At 34.5% G+C, this 15,752-nt stretch overlaps 1 protein-coding gene across 1 annotated transcript in view; it reads right to left on the minus strand.

Moving 5' to 3' along the window:
* Positions 1–984: 984 nt before the first annotated feature.
* Positions 985–15,752, minus strand: part of LOC127702350 (signal peptide, CUB and EGF-like domain-containing protein 2) — a 239,303-nt gene continuing 224,535 nt past the window's right edge. Inside the window, exon 12 of the mRNA XM_052206494.1 lies at positions 985–1,865. Within this exon, the coding sequence (XP_052062454.1) occupies positions 1,799–1,865 (67 nt within the window). The 3' untranslated portion in view covers positions 985–1,798. The remainder of the gene's footprint in view (positions 1,866–15,752) is intronic.

A 15,752-nucleotide genomic window follows, 5' to 3' on the forward strand; every position in this document is an offset into this window, starting at 1 on the left:
TCTGTAATATAAAGGTTTTACTACAAGTATCACTTAAAAAACTTAACATTATCAATGATCCATGAAAACGAAGTCAAGGTCAGATGTCATGTAAACCTTACAATCATTCCATATAACAAATATAGTGACCCTATTGCTTATAGTATCCAAGAAATAGACCAAATCGCAAAAACAACATTGTCCAGTGAACCGTTAAATTGATGTCAAGGTCAGATGAAACCTGCCAATCTGACATGTACACCTTACAATCATTCTATTCACCAAATATAGTTGACCTACTGCATATAGTTTCTGAGATACGGACTTGACCACGTAACTTTAACTTGATCACTGATCCATGGATTGAGGTCGAGGTCAGGTGAACCCTACCTGCCGGACATGTAGACCTTGCAAGGAGCCCATATATTAAATATTGTTATCCTCTTACTCATAATAATTGAGTATTTCACTTAAAAAAAACCTATATTTTTTTTCAAACAGTCACTGAACCATGAAAATGAGGCCAAGGACATATGACAGACGGAAAGTTCGTAATATAAGGTATCTGCATACAAGGGTTGAAGCATCCAGGTCTTCTAGCTTCTGAAATACAAAGCTTTAAACAAATAGCCGCCACCGCCGGATTCTAATCCCTATGTCTCGCATTCTGCGACTTTCGTCAAAAATCATTTAAAAAGGGCTTTACTCATCAGATCGATAAAAAGCAGAAAAACATCTAACAATAACACAGACCGAACGTGGCAGGGTATTTATACATCCCTAACAACAAATAAGACACAAAGTACAGATCCGAGAGTACTCGAAGTTACTGACAGCTAGTTCAAAGCCAATAACAACTAATAAAAGAATCTAAGACTAAAATGTATGTTTCATGCAAAGCTTTACATAGTATTACTTTCTGCTATATGAATGAACTTTTCTTTCTAATAGAATTTCGTCCAATATACAAAATTTTTTGATTACTATAAAAAAAAAATAAGGAGGAAAAAACTCATCAGAGAGGAACAGTTTCGAACTTTTTACGCTGCGGATAGGCAGTTGTAATTTTGTATTTCCCGCATACATAACATAAGATTTGTTTTGGGGATCTGTCCATTATATATGTATAATTTTGTTTGAATAAAGTCTTTTACATTCACATAGAAAATAAACAAAGCTTTTTATATAGATTAGACCGTTGGTTTTCCCGTTTGAATGGTTTAACACTAGTAATTTTTGGGGCCCTTTATAGCTTGCTGTTCGGTGTGAGCCAAGGCTCCGTGTTGAAGACCGTACTTTGACCTATATTGGTTTACTTTTATAAATTTTGACTTGGATGGAGAGTGTAGTTGATTGTCTAAATATCTTGCATGTTACTAGATCCCCTCCATTCTAAAAAAAAAACCATTTCCATGACAGACAAAGTGTAGTTGTTAACTTCCTCGTCCCATTGTTTGAATACGGTTGGTTATATCAAACCTATTAAACTCATGATTAAGTTTATTTGATTTTATTATTGTGAAATTCATTTTCGTATGCATTTCTGCGTGTATTATACATTAGTTGCTTTTGCTTCTATAAAATGCAAGACTTTATGTAAATTTATAAACTGTGTGCCTCTGGATGTGGACGGACCAAACCAATTAATTGTTACAAAACATATGAATACTTCAATCATCAATCTTAAATAAATCTTAAATTATCTGGTAAACTGATAGCAATCTTAATGTCCTAAAAGTATAGCTTTTGAGATTAGATAATGATTTACAAAAAGAGTAGTATTTAGTTCTTGAAATAAACCATGTAGACATTTTATGGTTTATTCATTAATATCCTCTTCTTCTCTGTTGCCTTCCTCTAATGGTGCCACTTTCGTTTTCATTTTCCTACAATACAATGTAAATACATAAATTTTTCACATAAAGGATTTACACGTTATGCTTAAAAAAAGAGCTCAAACAAAAATTTCAAATCTTAGAAATGTGCTGCAAACACGGTGACCTATCGTTGTTTACCGCTACTTCATTTGGTCTCTGGAATCGATGACATACTCACTAGGTTGGTACTTTTGTCTTATCGTTCCCCGAGAGCAACAGTCACCAGTAGCATAGAACTCTAGTACTGGTATGATACAAAGAATATCTTAAGATGGAAATTTTGAGTATTTGGAACAAACTTGCCGTATAGAAGAATATTTTCCTAAATTGAACAAATGAATAACCATCCATTCATTTTTACCTATCGATGTCTGTGGCGTGGCTTCCATTTAGGCAATGAGGCAATGAGGCAACTGCATACATCACCAAATTTTTTTACCAGTAAAAAAGACAATATAAAGAGAGATACAATATATAACGTGTTTTCACAGTATAGAGTATACAGTGTAAATGGTTCAAAACATTTGACTTCTCTATCCTTTACACACGCATTCCTCAATCAAAATTAAAAACTAATTAGCCCAACTTTATTTCATAAAAATTACCTATGTAGACACATTTTTTTTTTATTGGAACGAACAAATAATACTTAACAAAAGAAATCCTAATTCAGACAAGAAGTCAGAGCTGTGAAATTGACATGTTTCTCGATTTTTTTAAAAGTTTGAAATACGTGGTTTTCAATAAACACTAAAAAGCCTTGAAATTCCAATGCGGACCAACTGTGCTTCTCTTCCAACCGACATGTACCTATCATATGATCCAGACGTCATAGCTCAATCAGTTGTGATACATATATGCATCTGGGCTAGTTATAAAAAGTTACAAAACATAGTTGATCTTAAAACTTTAATATCACCGAATCTGTACAAAAGCATTTAAGAGGTGGTCATGATTCTGTCAGTTATTTTGGTTTTAATCAGGACTTGTCTTAATTTGACTGATACCGAGAACAACATTTTTACCAGTAGTTTCATTCAAATGAAATGATTTAAAGCGCATTGGAAAATACTATTATTTCATGATAAAAAATCCACAAATATGGATTGTTCATAGACAAGAACTTTGCGCCAGGTTGTAGTGACCCCCCGCCCCCCTCCCCTCCCTAAAAAAAGAGAGAGAAATAACACAGCACTTATGACTTATAGATTGAAATCATGATTCAAATTATAATTACAATGTAATAGAAATTTATGTACAGATATGAAAAATCCTCTGTTTCAAATAATTATTTCAATTTTAAAAGACTGTTCGGTTAAATGCTGGTGGACTATCAGTCCCAGAGGGTATCATCAGCTCAGTAGTTAGTACTTTGGTACTGACATGATTTATACCAAACTTTTCTAAAATTGCCCGTTTATAAATTTTGAAATTATAAAGAAACTAAGATTTCAACTCCCTCAGGCAAAGTTGACCTTAGATGGATTTGGCTATTTGTTTTAGGTATTTTTGTCATATAGCTCTTCAACTGTTTCGGTACTTATACATCCCTCGGATTTCAAATGTTTGGCTTTGAGCGTTCCTGATGAAGGTTAATCCAGAAAAGCGCTTCGGACGCATGAAATTATAAAACGTGTTGTTTTCCATTTTTTACATCACTGGGTCGATACCTCTGCTGGTGGACTATCAGTCCCCGAGGGTATCATCAGCTCAGTAGTTAGTACTTTGGTACTGACATGATTTATACCAAACTTTTCTAAAATTGCCCGTTTATAAATTTTGAAATTATAAAGAAACTAAGATTTCAACTCCCTCAGGCAAAGTTGACCTTAGATGGATTTGGCTATTTGTTTTAGGTATTTTTGTCATATAGCTCTTCAACTGTTTCGGTACTTATACATCCCTCGGATTTCAAATGTTTGGCTTTGAGCGTTCCTGATGAAGGTTAATCCAGAAAAACGCTTCGGACGCATGAAATTATAAAACGTGTTGTTTTCCATTTTTTAAATGCATTAATTCATCGATGACAGAAAAGGGTGTTAAAACGATCATATATTAGACATTTTAATGATCTTTGCGCCTGTCCGAAGTAAGAAACCTTAAAGGAATAATTAAGTAACTGATTATTGAAATGTTGCAGTTAAATTGACTTTCTTTCTTTATCCTACGTAACTTTAATTCTCTGCTGATTAACTTGGAAATTATAAAGAGACTAAGGTCTCAACTCCCTAAAACAAAGTTGACCTCAGATGGATTTTTTTATTTTATTGGTAGTAAAGCTCCGCACGTATTCAAGTAGTAATACATCATTTTGCTTTCATAATTTTGATATATATCAATATATCAGTGACCGCTGTGGTTATTTCAAAGTTTACTATCCACAGCGGTCACTGATATGACCGCTGTGGTTAGTAAACTTGGAATTGATAGTAAAGAGCAAATTATATCAGTGACCACTGTGGATAGTAAACTTGGAATTGATAGTAAATAGCAAATACAAGTAATTTCTAATATATTTATGTTCATATTATACAGAAAAACGCGAAAATAATTGAAATGTATAGAAAACAAATAAATAACGGATTTTGGAAAAAAGGGAGGGGCAAAAAAAAAGTTGTCCTGTCCCCAGGTACCTATGCAGATAATTAGCGTTCCAGTGATATAATACAGCCGTTTGTTAGGTGTGTGTATTAAAGTCCTTAACCAAGAGACTTAAAGAAAAATGTCACTCGCCTTTATAGATCGCTTGGGGCATTTTTGTTACCTTTTGTCGGTGCTTTGCTTTTGCCCAAATCTGGCATTTCATTTTCGACAAAAAAAAGCTTTCATTTGCGCCACAAACATTATTTCATTTGCGCCAACAATACAGTTACAAAGTAATATATTTTTTACTTTCGAGTTAAATTTCGTCCGTTCAATCATTATATGTTACCCCCAATTCACCCTTGGGAGAAGTAGGAGGATATCGAGCAGGATAAGTTTCGAGAAAAATAACAATAAAGTTAAAACACAATATCAACACCTTTTGCTTGCATTTATCAACTATATTTCATTAGCGCGAAAATAAAATATTTAATATGCGCCATTAATACAGGTAAATACTTTAAATAATAGTAATATATTTTTACTATTGAGTTTATATTAATAATCTCTTCCGTTCTTCCATCATTATAGTTAACCCATGTCACTATTTGGAGGAGGAAGTAGGATATCGAGCACGAGTAGTTCCGAGAAAAATAACAATAAAGTTAAAACACAATTTCTACAGGTTTTGTTTGCATCATAAAACTACGTGTGTCCCTATTTGTTGCCATAGTGAATCTCTGCATCTAGATAATATGAAATATAAAGATGTGGTATGATTTCCAATCAGACAGAGACCAACTGATGTAGTTGTAAGCAACTATAGGTCACCATGTGGCCTTCAACAATGATCAAATTTAAAATAAACCCAGACCATAAAGTAAGTTATAACACGGACTGACATGAAAAAATGTAAAATATTTTAAAAAACCAACGGCCTGATATTTGTTCAAACTCAGTCTCAATTCTTCTATAATACACTGGATAATCTGAACATGTATTGCACCATAATTTTTTACTTCATTTTACATTAGAACACTGCATTTGTTTACCTTTATCTTTTATTGATATTAAAATTGAGAATGGAAATGGGGAATGTGTCAAAGAGACAACAACCCGACCATAGAGCAGACAACAGCCGAAGGCCACCAATGGGTCTTCAATGCAGCGAGAAACTCCCGCACCCGGAGGCGTCCTTCAGCTGGCCCCTAAACAAATATGTATACTAGTTCAGTGAAAATGGACGTCATACTAAACTCCAAATTATACACAAGAAACTAAAATTAAAAATGATACAAGACTAACAAAGGCCAGAGGCTCCTGACTTGGGACAGGCGCAAAAATGCGGCGGGGTTAAACGTGTTTTTTGAGATCTCAACCCTCCCCCTATACCTCTAGCCAATGTAGAAAAAACAAACGCACAACAGTACGCACAGTAAAACTCAGTTTAAGAGAAGTCCGAGACCGATGTCAGAATAGGAAACAAAAGAAAATAAACAAAATGACAATAATACATAAATAACAACAGACTACTAGCAGTTACTGACATGCCAGCTCCCGACCTCAATTAAACTGATTGAAAGATTATGTCTTCATCATATGAATATCAGGCACAATCCCTCCTGTTAGGGGTTTAGTATTATACCATCATAAAATATATGAGAAGAACATAACCCGTGTCATGCCAACAACTGGTTTTAGAATAAATATGTTTAATTCCGATGCAAAGACCCTATAAGTGAATCAATATTAAAGCCAAAATATTCAATCTTTAATGACCTGACAACAGTATCGTAACTATATCCCTTCTTGATAAGTCTGTTTAAAGGTTTTGTTAGCTTTTGAGGTGAATACTGACATTTTTGTGCTTTGTAAAGAATATTACCATAAAAGATTGGATGTGAAATACCCGAACGTATAAGATGTCTGCATGTTGAGTTATATTTACGAATGATGTCCTTATACCGATGATAAAATTTAGTAAATGTTTTGACTAGTTTATGATATCGAGAACCCTGGTGTAATAATTGTTCAGTAATACATAAATTTCTCTCGCTAAAATCTAATACGTTGTTACATACACGAGCGAATCGTACAAGTTGAGATATATAAACACCATAAGATGGTGACAAGGGAACGTCACCATCTAAAAATGGATAATTAACGATAGGAAATGAAAAATCATCTCTTTTATCATAATTTTTTGTATTAAGCTTCCCGTTAATGATATAGATATCAAGATCGAGGAAAGGACAGTGGTCATTTTTAGTATTAGCTTTATTTAAAGTAAGTTCAACAGGATAAATTTCTTTAGTAAACATACTGAAGTCGTCATTATTGAGAGCCAATATATCATCCAAAATGTTTTTCCGTAAACTTGTACTTAAATTTTAGAGAATAAAGTATCCGTCTATCTGTCATACGTACGAAGTATTTGCTCTGTTTTTCTCAGATAAATAATGTGGCCTCAAATAGGTCAACAATTACAATTTCATACCCATGTGACTTTCAGTAATGTATACCGGCCTTGTTTTTTGGATATAACTTCCGTTGGATTTTTAGTCTTTATCTATATTACCTGAAAATGGCGCAAAATAAGTATCTACTTTTTGGCGCAAAAGAAATATATAACCATGTGGTGCAAATGAAAAACTGCATTTTTCAAAAATTGGACAAATGCAATGCGCCCCGCTTGTTCTTTTTTGTTAAATTATTTTATAAAATTTTATAAGTTATATTGATTATAGTTATATTTATTACCTGTAATTATCTGATACACACTTACACAAAAAAATATCTATCAAAACAATTCCCGATTGCCTAACATTTAAAGTTCCCAAATGTCCAACAATATCTTCCCGATTTTCATTACTTTTTTTCCTGTAATTTTAAAAAGTTGGACAATCGGGAAGACACATAACATCATTAATCGAGTATTTTTAAGGATTTGAGATACGTTATAACTTGATCACATGTACATTTGTATTTACACAGTTTCACGCCAATACTGTTGTGTTTAGCTTTTCGTAGGTCAAAAACAGCATATTGCACAGGGCATACAGCATGTTACTAAAAATACATTCTAGAAATCCCAAATTTTACATTGTTCATGCAATAGTTGTTGATTAATAATATAACAATTGTAACCTTTGGTTGAGGTCAATGTTATATCGACCCAGGGAAGCATATCGACCTCGAACTTCAACGTGTGGTTCGTTTGATCTCAGTTCTTCATTGGTCAAAATTTGATTATGACGTCAAACTTTCTTGCTTTCCTTTGAATTTCCTATTGTGACGTCATGAAAAGTAGGCTACCTTGCCTGATAACGTCATAAAGAGAGCACACATCTTTTTGCAGATCATTCGAAATGTAGGATTAAAATTATATATCGTCTATAAATCATTAGAGAAACAGATTCCACCACCAAATATCGTGCAATACGATATTTATCCACTCTCGACAGTTAAATTTTAAATATTTAAAACGCTCGGCGAGCCTCGCCTTTTAAATTTAAAAATTTAACTGTCTCGAGTGGATATATATCATATCACACGTGATGCAGTCGTAGAATCTATCTATATATATATATATATATATATATATATATATATATATATATATATATATATATATATATATATATATATATAAAGTGCCTAGAAAATCGACCTAACAATGTTCATGATGTTAGAGTAGATCTGATTCTTTACTTCCTCCCCCAGCGGGGCTGGAACCTGTAGTTTTCACTTCTCACTTCCACGACAACACCGCCTAGCATTGCGCAGACTCCTTATCCCCTCCTGTAACTATAGCTGATAAAAATCAGCTTTTGTTTTGGGAGTGTTACCTTCTCATAGGTATTAAACAAGGACATCTAACACTATACACGAAGTATATTTAAGTGTACAGGAATGATCATCTACTCGTCCGTTCAGTAGAATTACATGATGCTATTCTATTTTATAAATAAGCATACAATCACTATGAATTAATAATGAGATATGTCTGCCTATGTGTAGTGACAACTGTAAATTATACCTTGTCCATCGGATTTCTTATGATTAAGAAATACCAGGCCTTAGAATATTTATAAAGTGCCTAGAAAATCGACCTAACAATGTTAGAGTAGATCTGATTCTTTACTTCCTCCCCGAGCTGGGCTGGAACCTGTAATTTTCACTTCTCACTTCTACGACAACACCGCCTAGCATTGCGCAGACTCCTTATCCCCTTCTCTAACTATAGCTGATAAAAATCAGTTTTCGTTTCGGGAGGTGTTACCTTCTCGTAGGTATTAAACAAGGACATCTAACAAAATACACGAAGTATATTTAAGTGTACAGGAATGATCATCTACTCATCTGATTAGTATAATTACAGGATGCTATTCTATTTTTTTTTATAGAAGCATACAATCACTATGAATTTATAATGAGATATGTCTGCCTATGTGTAGTTACAACTATATATATATTTTAAAAAGTCTAAATATTTGCGCAACGGTACTAATATAAGATGGTAATATATGAAGGTGATGTTATAAAATCGTGTTGACAAATAATTCGGCTGAACAAATAGCCTTCGCCAGTGTCAATAATTTTAACAATACTAGTAGTTTGTGTATAATAGCTCAGAACACTAGAACTAAAAAAGTAGAAAAAATGCAAGGTCCGTGTTCTTGTTTTTAGACATAAGCCATTGCAAATTTGACGGGAAATGATTCTCTCTGGCTTTTTCATACATTTAACATCGGCACCTTTTTTTTCAAAATCTATGAAAAAATATCAAGGATTTTATGATTTTCAAAAACTGCTTTTAAACTATGTGTAATAAAATTTTCAAAAGAAAACTAGGGGTTAGAGGGGAAAATGTCCAATGGCACCACATGGATAAAACCAGAAAATTCCGAATTAGTAGGGTGTCGGAAAATACGCGAAGTACTAACATTTAACTATGATAACGTTGTTGCCATAACGATGTTATGTATGACGCTATTGTATAGGTTTCATAACTACTACGACGATTAAACATATTTTGTAATCATAACGTACTTTACTGAGATTCCACAACATTTAATGGATATGGATTCAAAGCTGAAGTCAGTTCGTGCTGGACACAAAAGAGACGTCACGAAGTTACTGTTAAAATTCGGCGAGTTTATATCTAACACCAATACAGAATTTGGCGAAGTGACAGCTCTTGATGATGTCGTCACGCAGAAACATTGATCAACTCAAATAGCAGGATCTTGGATCAAACATCGGAGGATAATCTGGATCAGGACACCACTGACGATGATGAGTATATGTATGAACTAGATTCTAAGCTTAGACAAATTCGCAAAGAGGTAGGGCCATTTTCCCGTGAGTTTTTTTCATTTGATTAGCTAGGTAAATCATGTTTTTAAATAGCCCGATAGATACTAATTATAGTTTATGAAAACACGTCACATCATCTATTTTCATACCTTGAACAGGTAATCCTACAATAATCAAGGCCAAGACTATTGTTTTTTTTTTTTTATCAAAATCAATGATTGATTTTGTTTGTAAATGCCCCTGAGGAGCATTAAAATATGAATTATCAACTAATAGATATTCTAAATTAGTTTTGTATTTAAAAAAAACATCAGTTAGCGTGTTAATGTTGGTATGTGATTTGCAGCGTACATGTATTTCACAACTTTGTTTAACTTAAAACTAACAAAATATTAAATAAGAATGTGTCCATAGTACACGGATGCCCTACTCGTACTATCATTTTCTATGTTCAGTAAACTATGAAATTGGGATAAAAACTGTAATTTAGCATTAAAACGAGAAAGATCATATCATAGGGATCATGTGTACTAAGTTTCAAGTTGGTTGGACTTCCAAATCATAAAAAATTACCTTGACCAAAAACTTTAACCTGAAACGGGACAGACGGACGAACGAAGGGACGGACGAACAGACAAACGAACGAACGGACGCACAGACCGAAAAACTGAATGCCCCTAAGTTGCGCCTAAAAAGGGGGTTAAATATAAATACAAGAAACATTTATTAATCTAATTATCTGATATAAATCAGCTAATCTAATTCAAGATCGGTCTCTGTTTTAATGCCAAGAAGCCAAAAAATATCGGACGCATTTAACTGGGATGTTGTTTTCCTCAATCTCGATGTATCCATATCTATACACTGTTCCAGCTTTTAAGGTTTACTGTCTATATGAACCGGACAACAGCTTACATCTGTTGTTACTAGAACGGCTTGCGTAACAAACACATGTAATCTGGTATTTTCTGCATGGCATTGTACCAAATGGATCGACCCTATGTTATGATACAGATTCAACACTTTCTTGATGTTTTACCTACAGTCACGATTGGTAGTGTAAATGATTTTTTCTGTGGTGTTGTTTCATTTCCTGATGACTTAGGTTCCGGTGTAGGGACAGTGGTACAATGTAACAATGCCAGGCCCAGTACTAGTATCTACACAGTTGGTGGATTGGCGATAAAATTACTGTCTGCATTTGTTACATATCATACCATTTTCAAAAACGTTTTTGTTCAAGATTTAGAAAAAATATTTTTGTTGTTTTGAAATTTTTCTGCTATGACCTTTTTTTTGTTATGTGTATAACACACACAACATTTGGGCTTCATTGCTATATAATCAATTCTCGTGTTATTGGTTATGTACAAGCACCTATTTAAGTGTGACTCTTTGAATTAAACAAACATCCGAAAAAATGTGATAGAAACATAACATTTTAATATTTCAACATAAAAAATGAGAAAAATTAGCGTGAGATTTGAACCCCATCTTAAAAACAATCCATTATTTACAGTTTTAAGCGCTACCGATGGAGCCACGGCGACTCTTGTAAACAAAGTCGATATTAAGCAGCTATATAGGTAAAATTTAGTGATGTTCCACTTTTTATCAAAAAAGTTGTTTTTTAGGTATTAAGGACACACTAAACCAAATTCATTTTTGAGGGGAAAAGTTGTATTAATTACAACAACAACAAAAAACATAACTTTGTTTTGGTTTGAAGTGTCCTTCTAGGGGGATTCCCTGTTTTTCCATCCTAAAAACACGGTAAATTCCGCATATTTGACTTTCATCCTTTTTTGGAGGTTAAATTAACTATTTTCCAGACATAACATAACACATAAAAATCGAGATATTGACCAAAAAACATTTTTATTTCATGTTTTTATCGTAAATTTTATTCTTTCAGCACTTTTTGAAATTGGCCCTTCTGTGAAAAAAATTCAGGGGAAATTGGCCCTACCTCTTTACCAAGTAATTAGAAACAAACACAAAAACTTTACATGATAATGATGATCATTCGACAAGTAGACTTAATGCAAACTCATATAGTTTAACACCCGAGAGCAGAGTTGATATGCACACTTGGTCAATAGACTCGTTGAACGACCAGTATTCAATTCACACCCCTGCAGTACATACCCGTCCGTCATAAAATGTCATGTATCAATTCCCGTCAGGATCAAGATCGTCAAAAAAGTAATAATCATAGGCTCCCTAAGTTATACTTGGCCTATTTTGATGGAGATATTCTCTTTGGCTTGAGGTCTTACGGAGACAAACTAGAATCCTATGTGCGAAGATAAGAATCACCTGGTCAAACACCAGAGAGGTATGGGTCGCTTTTGGTCCCAGTTGTTTTGGACAAGCTACCGATTGAAATAAGGAAATCTATTACACAAGAACACGGTGAGATAATTTGCGCAAATCGATAACTAGAGAGATCGACATACTCACATCAGAAATAGGAGTCACGGAATCAGACAGATTGTATGCAACTGCATATTTCACGGCTTCGCAACCAAAATCACGATCATACAACAAGGTCAAATTTACAGACACAAGTAAGAAGGTAAGTACACGTACATGTATTTTTTGTTCATGTGGGCACCTTCCGACAGAGTGCACTAAAGTGAATGTCGAGTGACGCAAACACTAGAAACCAAATTGTCAAACAGAAACAGTTATGTTTTAACTGTGTAGGGTCACACCGAGTGACCATGTGTAAATCTAAAAAACGATGCAAAAAGTGTAGCGGAATGTAAAGAAAAAGAGGTCATTACACACATGAGTCGAAAATACAACAGGCAGCTGTCAACATGGTTGAAACAACAGACGATACACCTCATCGCTATTTGTCCGCCATTACTGGACATCATAAAGGTTCCCGTAAAATTTCGACGTCACAATAGAAAATGTCTGACGCCACAAACGAAAAGTGATTGTTGTATGACGACAATACTTCAAGTGTCGCAGATTATCGTCAAGTGTCGCAGATTCCCAAAAAGCGATAAGGTATATACTAGTGTAATGTATTTTATCACAAAAAGTCACTTAAACAGCTATTTCGTAAACCAGGTAGTAGAATATAACATCTTGTTTGACGAGGGAGCACAGCATTCTTTCATAACTAACATAAAAGTGGATAAATTGGAGATACCGACACGAAAAGTCAGCATTCCTCTTTCTGCGTTCGGAGATTTATAACAGAATCTTCGAAACTTAGACACTCCTACAATACAACTACAGACAGACTCAGAAGTAAAGGTACGTATCAACACAACATTGTTCCATAGATTGTCGTCCCGATTCAGAAACAAGATTTTGCATACTACAAGGAGCTCGCCACACTTAATAGAACTTAAACATTGTTGAGAACGTTTTGAAATCGACTTACTAATAAGCGCTGACTACTACTGGGAAATTATCGAGGACCAACTTTTTAAAGGAAAAGGACCCATTACTGTCCAGTCAAAGATCGGATATTTGTTATCAGGAACAATGAGTAGAAACATCAGCCAGCGTTCAACATCGATAATTCTTTTAAACTTAATTACAACACATTATTTTGAGGAAAAGGAGATTGAAAAGTTTCTGGACACTGAATCAATAGGAATCAATACACGTGAAAACAAGCAGAACACCAACTATTTACAGACATACCAGAACACAGCTTTTGACTACGAGAACGGAAAGTACACGGCAAAGCTGCCATAGAAACGTGACCATCCTGATCTGCCTTAAAATATGGTCGTTGCTAAAAGTAAGACAGAGAAAATAAGACGCCTGAACCGGGAGCTACATTTGCTATATAAATACAGTGAAATAATAAATAAAAAGGGAGGATTTATAGAGATGGTCCGAGAGAAGGAATATGATGATAACAAACGTATGATTTACTACATTCCTCCCCATCCTGTGAAGAAAGATTCTGAGACTACCCCTATTCGTATTGTGTACGATTGCAGTTGTAAATCACAGCAAGATTTACCCAACTTAAATGATTGCTTAATGCCAACGCCATCCAATCTAAATGACTTAACCAAAAGACTAATGCGATTCAGAATAGGAAAATATGGTGGTATCAGTAGAGATATTGAAAACAAGTTTTTTTACAGATAGAACTTGATAAGATCGTGACGCTATCGGTTTCTTTTGGCAGGCTGGCCCCACCGACCCAGATTGCAATCTTACAACTTATAGGTTTAAATCGATATTGTTTGACACAACTTGTTCCACCATTTATTTAAACACCACTCTGCTTAAGCATGGACATACAAATAGTATAACAGAAACGATGAAAAGGGACTTATATGTAGACAACATTTTGTCAAGTGTTGAAACTAATGACGAAGCCATGACGTACTTTTAGGATGTCAGAGATGTCATATCAAAGGAAGGATTCGATTTGCGATCGTGGAGCTCAAACTGTAGTGATCTAACAGAAATTTCTAAACGGGAAAATTATGCCGAAAAGAACAGTACGGTGAAAAACCTGGGAATGATATGGAACACTGAAAAAGATACAGTTTCTTTTCATAAGGTATACGTAACAGATATAAAGTCCTGAACCAAATATTACGAAAAGTGAGATACTCAAGCAGTCATCTCGAATCAACGATCCCTTGGGAATACTTTTGTCATTGTCTTGTTAGTGTTTGTTTGGGCTAAAAATTTTAATGCAGGACCTCTGGGAAAACAAATTTGAGTAGGATGAGCCACTCCCATTAAATTTACAACAGTGGATGGAATTAGCTAGAGACCTGGAACTTTCAACAAACACTGAGTTACCGTGACAGTTTTGAACTGAGTGTACAAATGAACAAAAAGAGTTACATGTTTTCGTTGATGCTAGCCAAAGAACCTATGGATCAGCTGTTTATATGACAAACGGATAGCAGTCAACTAAGAGTCGTGCAGCACCTTTAAAAACATTGACATTACCACAATTGAATTAATGGAGGCTGTGATAGAAGCTAGGATTGCAGCACCCGTAAATCAGCTTTATCAATAGACAAAGTCACCTTCTGGTCGGACAGTAAAATAGCGCTACACTGGTTAACAACACCTGAAAAATTCCTTCACAATTCAACGGCAGAAATTAAATCATTAACACAGAATCCAGAATGGAGATATTGTCCGACGAATGACAACCCTGTAGATCTTCTGACAAGAGGTATTAGCGCTTCACAACTAGCAAATTCTAAACTGTGGTAGTATGGACTGGAATGGTTCAATTGCTCAACTTCTTGGGGCCACAATGGAAACCTAATACATGCATTCTTTTAACGAATACAGACCAAGAAGAGAACATAAAAATACAATCGAAGTAAACAATACACACGGAATTCATCGCATACTGGATATTATGAGATACAGCACGTTGGCAAAGTTATTACGCATTTGTCGTATCATAGCGAATTGCCGTTAATCACGTTAAAAAAGAATACAGAGCAAATTCATCACATGCGAGAAACCGAAAGACGCAACAGAAAGATAATTAATCAGTGCTCAGAGGATATCATATGATAAAGAGTTTAGGACCTTGAAATCACAATCGAACACACCCAACACCCTTATTCGGCAATTACGACTATAGATAGATGACAAAGAAATCATTCGTTTTCGGAATTGCTAATATCGGAAAATTACAATAATTTGAAACATTCAGGAGTATTAGCCACATTCACCGAGATTCACTAAAATTATTGGATACCGAGAATACGTCAACAAGTGAAAAAAGTTTTTCGTAAATGTGTTACATGCCGTAAAGTAACCGGAAGACCATACAGAGTGCCAGATGCTCCACGTCGACTAAACTTAAAAGACTAGATTAATGTAAGCATCACCGTTTATCGTAACAGGTGTTGATTTTACCGGAGCGTTGTTTCAAATACAGACAATAACGGACAAGATTCCAAAATATTCATTTGCTTATTTATATGAGCGTCATCGATTTCGATTTTGAGTATGAACAGCGTGAAAATG

This window comes from Mytilus californianus, unplaced genomic scaffold, assembly GCF_021869535.1.
Source record: "Mytilus californianus isolate M0D057914Y unplaced genomic scaffold, xbMytCali1.0.p SCAF_1, whole genome shotgun sequence".
Classification (NCBI taxonomy): Eukaryota; Metazoa; Mollusca; class Bivalvia; order Mytilida; family Mytilidae; genus Mytilus; species Mytilus californianus.